Source organism: Epinephelus lanceolatus, chromosome 6 (assembly GCF_041903045.1).
Source record: "Epinephelus lanceolatus isolate andai-2023 chromosome 6, ASM4190304v1, whole genome shotgun sequence".
NCBI lineage: Eukaryota > Metazoa > Chordata > Actinopteri > Perciformes > Serranidae > Epinephelus > Epinephelus lanceolatus.
The window spans coordinates 28,415,602-28,425,177 of NC_135739.1; the positions used below are offsets into that span (position 1 = coordinate 28,415,602).

Here is a 9,576-nt window from a genome sequence, read left to right on the forward strand (position 1 = left end):
CGAGAAAGGACAGATCATCCAATTTAGCTAAACATAGCTTCTAAAGAATTTGTGATAATATTCCCCTGGTGGCAGATGAACAATGTAGGCTATGTGAGGAGTAACAGCAGAAAATACAAAAAAAAAAAAAAAAAAAAAAAAAATCCACCATATCCTGTCCCAAGCAAGCACGGAAAGGAGGCATGGCAGTGGAGGAGTGAAAGAATGAAAACAATAGGGACCTGTCATTCTTCAGGGATGAGGGAATAACAAATTCTCTCTGCAGTACAGACACACTGGACCCCCCACCCCCGCCCCGCCCCGCACTCTGTTATCTGCGGCGATGACGTAGGAACAGCCGGCTCTTCTGCTGAAGTGTGTGAAAGGTGAAAGGTCCTCTGAGCCCGGTGTTTTCCTGCTCCCCCATTGTCTCCCTGACAACCTGTCTTCACCGGAAAAAAACTAATTTACGAAGGTATGTTAGAGTGACAGAAAATGAGTGACTATCAGGAGTCAGGACAGACATTGGATCAACCTCTGAACAAAAACAGGAAACCAAATGGTTGAGGACTGAGATAAAAAACACCTCTTGAGATACGCGACCAGACACATCGAGGGTAACAGGAAAATTTGCCATTGAAGTTATATCCATGCCATAGGTAGATAACAGATAACGCTGCTGTGATAACTGTTGAATCGTGCTGTCAAACAGGCCTGTAGATTCAGAATTTATAGTGCCACTGATAAGAAGCTTGGCAGCGAAGACATCTGGAGATTTAATGCAGCAAAGTTTAGTGAGATAGACAGACGATCAAAGCAGAAAATATATCAAAACTGACACTTGTGTGTATATATATATATATATATATATATATATATAATGCAAATCCCCTCAGCAGCTTTATGACGAGGCATTTCAATCTGTCCATATCTCCAGAGGGATTCTGCTGCCACCTCCTGACAAAAACGTAGAAAGCACGTATGAACATGAAAAATATGATTCCACATGCCGTTTTTTAATATCCAGAAACAGCTTCAAAAAGCTCATCTGTACAATGTGTTTCAAGTGCAGTTAAACTGGCAGTATGAGGGGCCTTTTTCACAATCAGTCCGTTGATGCTACAGAAATCAGTCAAGAGAAGCCACTGCTACACTGACCAAAAGCTTAAAGACACTTCCGTTTGTTTGCTCCAATTTTTTACAGGTTTAAGTTAAAGATCCAAGACTTTTTTTTATTAATTTCTCTCAAATTTCATTCAGAAATTTGTCATAACTTGTGTTAGTGAGCACTTCTCCTTTCCATGATAATCCATCCACTTGACAGGTGTCACATATCAAGATGCTGATTAAACAGCTTCATTCAGGTGTATCTTGGGATGGTCACAGGAAAATGACACTAAAATGTGCAGTTTGATCCCACTACATCATAACACAGATGTCACAAGTTTTGAGGGAGCATGACATTAGCATGCTGACTGCAGGAATGTCCACCAGAGCTGTTACCTGAGAACTGTTCATTTCACTACTATAAGTTGTCTCCAATAACTTTTCAGTGAATTTGGCAGTACATCCAACCAGCCTCACAACTGCAGAAGTCAGTTACGATGACAAAGTGCTGTCAGGTCATGACCCTTTTCAGGGATGATGAGCATGCAGATGAGATTCCTTGAGACGGTTTCTGACGGTTTGTGCAGAAATTCTTCAGTTACGCAAACAGCTGTTTTAGTGGCTGGTCTCAAACGATCAGACATCTTTATCCAGAAGATGAAGATGCTGGATATGCAGGTCCTAAGCTGGTGTGGTTAATGTGGTACGTGGTTGTGAGGCTGGTTGGATGTACTGCCAAATTACTGAATACAACACCGGAGACAGCTGATAATGGTAAGATGAACATACAGTTGGCAGGCAACAGCTCTAAGGGACATCCCTGCCGTCAGCATTCCAATGACACACCCTCAAAACTTGTGACATCTTTGACATTGTGTTGTGTGATCAAACTAAACATTTTAAAGTGGCACCTGACGATCTGTGGCTGTGCAAGGAGATTTCATTGATTCCAATTTTAACGTGGCCTTTTATTGTGACCATCCCAAGGCACACCTGTGTAGTAAGGATGCTGTTTAACCAGCATCTTCATATGCGACACCTGTCAGGTGGATGGATTATCATGGAAAGGATAAAGTGCTCGAGAGAAATACATCAAGAAATATACTGAGTGGATCAAAAATGTCTTAGCAATTTAACGTAAATCTTTTAAAGATAGGAGTTAAAACAAATGTTATGCGTTTAAATTTTTGTTCAGTGTACATTATTGTACATTCTTTCATTGTCTGTGTAACATAAAATAGTGACAAATCAACTAAAGATTGAAATCAACCCCTTATAAAATAGAAAATACATCAAAACAGGCAACAAAGAGTGGAAACTAACAAAAAGGCAAGGCAATATTACAGACGTTCTGACCTCTGTGATACAGTACATCATGTTACGGTTCATTACTTCAAAGAGTCAAAAGGCCAGTTATAGAAAACTGTCACAGGCTTAATTTGATTTCACCATTTAAGACTTAGAGACAGATCAGTGCAGTCTATGATTTGAAAGAAAACAAATGGTGAGGGAGCGAGTTTAACAAAGCCTGATGCTTTAACCATCTTCTTTTTATTCGATCTTAATCTTCCTCTTCTCCTGTCCTGCTCCTGAACTCTGTTGACTTCCACTTACTCATCCCCAGGATGGCTCCAGTAGGTTTACAGCTAACAGCCGCATCATTTTATTACTTCCGCTTACAACAATGGATGACTCATTATTCTTTTATCGAAACACTGAGTTAATGGAAACCTGCTGAAACCTTCATGTCTCTTTAGAACCATGTCTGGTTTTCCCAAATATTCCTACAAATTATTGCTCTTCAGCAGATAATGGAAAGAACTCTCGGTACTAAGGTGTACTTGGAAAACCACTTCCTCTTCCTAATAAACTACAGTGTGTGAATTTCACAGAGAAACAGGGAGTTATGGGTGTGTCCAGTTTTACACCGTTGCCTCAATGTCCTGGGGGTCTTCCCCCTCCAGCAGGCTGTAAGACGCGTGGCTCTGGAAAGGTCTTTGCAAAGGGTGAGCAAGAAGTTTGGCCATGCAGTTGTGCAGCTCGATGGCGGGGCCGCCCAGGGAAACCTCAAAGCGATAGCACATGCCCTTTGAGTCCAGGTTGCAGAAAGAGGTATAGTTGTCCTGGAGACAGAAAACATGCAACATAGTTGAAATGCAGCATCGAGGGAGTGTGTGAGAGGCTGTTACATTCAAGTGTGTTTTCACAACCTCCCTCCACAGTGTTCGGGCTTAATAAGATGGACAGCAGTAATTAACTGTAGATACAGGAAGGTGCAGAGCCACCAAGCCAGCCCTCCCTATCAAAAGCTGTCCATCACTTTCAGTGTCTCTACTATCATGTATGATACAACATCTGTGCTAAAGTTAACAGGTCTCATTCATGAAACATCAGCACAATGACTCCTTGTGTCCTGCTCCTGAACTCTGTTGACTTTTACTTACTAACCTCATCCCCAGGATGGCTCCAGTAGGTTTGCAGCTAACGAACGCATCATTTTATTACTTCCACTTACAACAATGGATGACTCATTATTCTTTTATAGAAACACTGAGTTAATGGAAACCTGCTGAAACCTTCATGTCTCTTTAGAACCACACCTGGTTTTCCCAAATATTCGCTGCATAGATCAGCCTCTCATTGGGCGGAACGAGCCACCCACTGAAGTCCCGCCCTACCACCTCCGGTTGTGTAGCAGTTTTCAACCGTTTTCAACACGTCCTTTACTAACTTTTGCAGTGTTTGATCTTGCGGGGATGTAGCCATTTTTCTGCCATGGTTCGCGTACTGTAGGCGATATTTTTCTGGGCTTGTTACACTAAAACCTGTTTCCCCCCAGCAATATTTTTGCAAGCGCACCGTTGCTGTGGCACCGCCCAGAACGATTGTGATTGGTTGAAAGAAATACAAGCAGCCGGGGCGTTTTTTTCTCCAATCTTAAAGTGAGAGTCGGCCCAGCCAGACCTTTCTTTTCTTGAGAAAGGTCTGGTGAGCGAGACTAACCTGTGCCTGTCACACCACAAATAATAAAATAATAATGGTCACTGGCTATTTGTGGTCGGGGATGTAAGCTAATTACTAACAAGCAGTGCGCTGTCAGTTTGGGATTGTGCCTACAATCGAATTCGAGTTTTCCAATGCGTTCATGAATATGGTGTAGGTTTTTAGAGCCAAGGTTTTTTATGTGCAAATCTACTCACAGATTTACTAACATTTCATGAATGAGACCAAATATGCCCAGTAAATCTTGTAGCTCATTATGTTAATGTAACAAATATTAGGGTGAACTGTAAATCCTCGAGGGACGGTTTTACTATAAACCTTTGGGTTTTCTTACCTGCCCTGTACAATATGTTGTGTTTGTTGTTGTGTCCCTCACTTCCTTTGTTCTATAAAATAAACATGAACTAAACTAAATCACAGCCACAGTCCATCTCTATTAGCCTAATTGGTAAGAGAACTAGGTTAACTAGCTACATAACACATAATACTATATTATAATATAGCTCAGCATCTCTCTATGGACAAGAGGGACGTCAAAATGTATTATGTAGTAACATGAAATATTACAAGGTCAAGTCAAAGAACTCCCACTGTGACCTTCAGTGTGTTCTGCAGAAAGGTCTCTAGAACAGTCCAGACAAAAGTTAGTACTGATACTAGACACTAATGATACGCCAAACAAAGTTGAGCCACAGCACACATCCTGGTACACAGTCCACATTAATCACTGTCTCTTCATCAGCTGATTCACTCACCCTCCAGCTGGTCTCATCCCCCTGCTCCTCCACCCCGTTGTGTAGGTAGACCACATCGAAGAAGAAATATGGAGACTGCAGCATTTTCTGTGGCAGGACACAAGAACAAGCAAGTCTTTCACTTGACTGTACAATAAATGCAAACATACTAATGGAGAACTAGAATTACTGCCTCATGGGTTTATGCCCCCTCCAATCAGTCAAGTTGCAGTCACAGTTTACATCCATGTTTATCCAGACTCCAGCATTTAATGGAAAGGTATTTAAGTGTGTTTTTTGGTGGAATGGAGGTTAACATTATACTGATGTGTGATTTCGAGTGAATAATGTCCAGTGAGAAACATGTTGTCTTCATTTAGAGATTATTTCTGCAGAGGAGCACAGAGGGCTAATAGAGAGCATTGTCACATGGTGTGACGACAAACACCTGAAGCTAAATATTAGCAAAACCAATGAGTCTGTGGTGGACTATCAGAGGAACAGGAGGCCTCCTGTCCTGGTTGTCATCCAGGGAGAGGCTCATACAAGTACCTTAGAGTCCAAAAAATCTGGGGTGGACTCAACACTGAAGCCCTTTGAGGCAAATGTTTGATTAGTGATATAGGGATATATGAATATAATTAGTTTACGTGACTTTGTCAAGTTTTGTGTTTCTTGTGCCACTGATTGTCGATGAGTATGTAAGTTCATTGAGAGATACAAAAAATAGAATCAGATTCCTTGTACGTGTTCACATGCTTCGCCAATGAAGCTGATCCACAAAGCTGTAGCCATGACAGGAGATAATGCTTCAAATAAGGATGTTGCTGCAAAGAGGCTCCATATTCTAAAACATGGATGCTTCACACACATCTTCAACCTGAATTATGGTGTTGAATAATGGCCAAAAGAATATATTTTGCAGAACATTATGATGTCACGGTATAGTTTACTATTGACCTTTTGGATATGAAATGTCATTATTGATCAGTTTATTCTATTAGACATTTGTTTGAAACGTTGTCATAATCAGCGTATGAATTAGTTATGGCCAAAACTTGTAGTCAGTTCATCATTGAGTCCAAATGGACAATAATGCCAATTTTGAAGAAATTCCCTCAAGGCATTCTTGAGATATCACTTTTACAAGAATGGGATGGATGGATGGACAACCCATAAACATAATGCCTCCAGTCGCGGCTGTCACCAGCGTGGAGGCATAAAAACCATTTCAGAAGGGAAATAAAATTCACATTAAAAAGAAACAAATGCACCAAATACAGACTGGATATCTCAGCAGGTCTCATACTTACACTAACAGTCTCTGAAGGGTTGAACTGAAGCTGTCCAGCATGACGACTATAGATGAGCACCGTCCGCACCACATATGGAGGAGGGATGGTCTGAACATTGTCCATCGATGGCAGCTCGATCTTCTGACGACTACGAGGACAACAGAACAAAAGATGACCTTCAATAAACACTTCTAATGTTTGATGTATTTTCAGAGACCAAAAAGGTTTATAACAAGAAAGAACTTACATTACATTAAGAAGATCTTCCAAGTCTACAGAGGACAGTTAAGGCTAAAACGTAACAACTAGAAATTAGTTATTGTTTATTTTCATTGTTTTTTTTCAAGAGTTTGCTTTGAATGAAAGGATACTGAAGGTCTCACACACATTCGTCTCAAGGTCATACAGACAGCTGCACAGCTCCCTGGGGTCAGAGGTGAAGCCTGACAACTGAGACACAAACCAATAAGAGAAGAAAGATGAGAATATTCCAGAAATCTGTATATAACATTTGGAGTAAATAAAAACTTCTTGTACTCACCCAAAGAGCGTCGTCATTGACTACTACAAGGGCAAACTCATGGCGTTTGTCAATCTTGTGTTTAGTTCTGACAAACATCTCAATCATCTTCTGAGAAATGTTCAGGGCATTCGTTTTAGACCTAAACAGAGACAGTCAAATCAGGCAGTGATGACAAATTAAATACAAACAGCGTATATTAAAGATTTACTTTACTGAAGCTTACCCATTAAAAGACTCCAACTTTGGCAAAGACATCTCTTCAGAGAGGTCTAAGCAGATGATCTGTCATGAGGAACATTAGATAGGATGAGCCTTATGGCGAAAATAAGTCTTTTTACATGAAACATAAATCAGAGGTATAAAGTGAGCTTACCACTTTCTCTGGACAGTTGACACGAGGGACTCTGAGCTGGTACTCTGCTGGTGGAGGGATGGGGGTTGTCAGTGTGGGCTGCTGCTGTGTGGGCTTCGGCCTTTCTTTGGCTGCAACAGAAGCAGTGGATAGTGGCACCGGAGAGCTGGCTGCAGCTGCTGCTGCTGCTGCAACTGCAACAGGGGCTACAGTCTGAGCTGCAGCTGCTGAGACGGTTGTGGTGGTGGAACTGGGAGGACTGTCGCTGGTTGAAGCCTCACCCTCGCCCTCAACACGACTTCCCACAGCGGGCTGAGATATGTTGGGGTTACTGTTTCCTCCAAGGCTGCCCGTACTGCTGCGACGGTCCTCAGCACCTTCGGGGTTGGAGCGTGTCCGAGGACGCAGCTCCACCAGACGCTCCTCTCCATCTGCTGGGCCTGGCTCTGGCGTCTCCATGGATACACAGATTGCTAAGGAAGAGGGGATGAGTTTGGCTGGCCATGACGAAAAAATATTAACTCATTTGTAACCATAATTTCTTTTACATTAACCTGTGGTTGGCATCCACTGATATTAACCAATTAATGTTTAGACATGTGTTATGCCAAAATCTGTGGCTCATCAGATATCATGACCCAAACAAATTTCAGCTATGTTGCCACAGTAAATGTTTTCTTCATACTTTATCACATACTATATTATGGTATATATCGTATTCAGCTAGGGACAGATATAAGATACACAGAGGCTCCAAACAGTAGATTAGCTGCTGCTGAAATCACTAAGGGCTCTGGTAAATTGTGACACACTACTTGCTCAATAATCCGATTTCTGATTCTGAGTTTTATTGACAACTTATACACCGATGAGCCACAACATTAAGACCACTGACTGGCTGGTAAAGTAAAGCACATCTATCATCTCATTACATTGCAATGTTTGGCTGGAAAACCTTGAGTCCTGGCATTCATGTGGGTGCCACCTGACACTGTTGCAGACCAAGTTCCAAGCAGGACAATGCACCATGTCACACCACAACATGACAAAGAGCTCAAGGCATCAACCTGGCTGCCAGAGTCCCCAGATTCCAATCTGATCAAGCATCCATGGGATGTGCTGGTACTCCACCTTATAACTGGCAGGTCTCAAAGGATCTGCCGCCAACACCCTAGTGCCAGACACCACAGTACACCCCCTAGAGGTCCTGTGTCTGTGCCTCCACAGGTCAGAAGCAAGTTTAATCCAATAAGGTCCCACTGTGGATCTGGGGTACCTCTGGGGTCCCAGCACATCCCACAAATGCTCAAGCAGACTGGGATCTGGGGAATTAGAGGCCAGGTTGATGCCTTGAGCTCTTTGTTGTGGCATGACACATTGTTGAGGGGGCCCACTGCCACCAGGGAGTGCCATTGCCATGAGGGAGGGGTAATATGTCGCCAACAGTGTTTGAGTGGGTGGAGTGTTCTGAGTGGTATTCACATGAAAGCCAGGATCCAAGGTTTCTCAGCAGAACATTGCATTGTAATGAAATCAGTGTCATTCACTTCACTAGCCAGTGGTTTGTATATTTTGGCTGATTGTATGCTCATACAAAAAAATATTGTATTGATAAACATCCCTGATAGCAACCCTTTTGATAACAACTGTCAAATACAATGTGTGGCCATGATAACAAGATTTGCAGTGGTGACATAGCTGAAATGTCTGATCAGGTTTTAAACTCTGACAGGTCCCAGAACACTTCTATACCGTCTATAAATCTTAAAAAAAAGAGCTACTTTAAAAGTTGAAACCAGATCGTACAATGGGCACAAGAAAGAGTCTCAGAACTAACCCCACTGTCTGTATTAACTTCGTATTTCTAATTTCAAAATCACGCCACTAAGTTACATTTAAGCTGCGATTCTGCTCTTACTGACGCAAAGTGCAGCTTGCAGCTAACTGGAATAACAAGCACAGAGGTGTTTTCTCTTAACAATATAGATGATTTAGCTTTAAATGCATCGCTCAAAGCGTACAGAAAGACAGCATGCAGGTTAGCTACAGATGTTTGATGACAGCGCAGTAGCAACGAGAGCTGTTCGCATTAGCTTCAAGAGAAATTAGGGCAAAGCAAATTACTTAAGACGTATGAAATTTTTCGTGTTAAAATGTGTAAGTAGACTTACTTGACAAGTAACTGCGAAACCTCTACAAGTCAAATAGTTTGAAAAGTCATTCAAAGTTGTAAAATGTCTCAACGACGAGCTAACATTTGTTTTGATCGGACAACTTCCTTACCGGAAATGATCAAATCCGGAACTGCAAAGAGTCAGTGCATTGTGGGTAATGCAGTTTGATAAGAAGGGTGCGTTTATTTTGCCTCTTTTTTTGTTTTCTTCTTCTTTGGGAGATTGTGGTGGCAATTATAGTGGTAAAAACAATATTTGCAGCAGGTAAAATTTAGTCCCGAGCAAGTAATTAATAATGATAATAATAATAATAATAATAATGATAATAATAATAATAATAACAACAACCAGTAACCAGAAGCCAGTAGCCACCACAATAAGGAATATAATAAGGAATTACTTATTTATT

General features: G+C 41.6%; 1 protein-coding gene across 1 annotated transcript; it reads right to left on the reverse strand.

Annotated features, from left to right (window-relative positions):
* Nucleotides 1–1,229: 1,229 nt before the first annotated feature.
* On the reverse strand, nt 1,230–9,291 carry babam1 (BRISC and BRCA1 A complex member 1). The gene is made up of 9 exons (XM_033620794.2): nt 9,165–9,291; nt 7,015–7,466; nt 6,865–6,923; nt 6,660–6,780; nt 6,490–6,568; nt 6,366–6,390; nt 6,137–6,266; nt 4,845–4,931; nt 1,230–3,209 (listed from the first exon to the last, which is right to left on the reverse strand). Exons 2-9 carry the CDS (start codon nt 7,450–7,452, stop codon nt 3,009–3,011), a joined length of 1,140 nt encoding a protein of 379 aa, XP_033476685.1. The 5' UTR covers nt 7,453–7,466; nt 9,165–9,291; the 3' UTR covers nt 1,230–3,008.
* Between the last annotated feature and the right edge of the window lie 285 nt (nt 9,292–9,576).

Bases quoted from the DNA above. Each gene is read 5' to 3' on its own strand.
- babam1 (XM_033620794.2), bottom strand. From the start codon at position 7,452: ATGGAGACGCCAGAGCCAGGCCCAGCAGATGGAGAGGAGCGTCTGGTG. The intron at 6,924-7,014 runs GTAAGCTCACTT...TCCTCATGACAG, and splicing joins TCAACTGTCCAGAGAAAGTG to ATCATCTGCTTAGACCTCTC. The intron at 4,932-6,136 runs GTAAGTATGAGA...GTCCTGCCACAG, and splicing joins ACCCTTCAGAGACTGTTAGT to AAAATGCTGCAGTCTCCATA.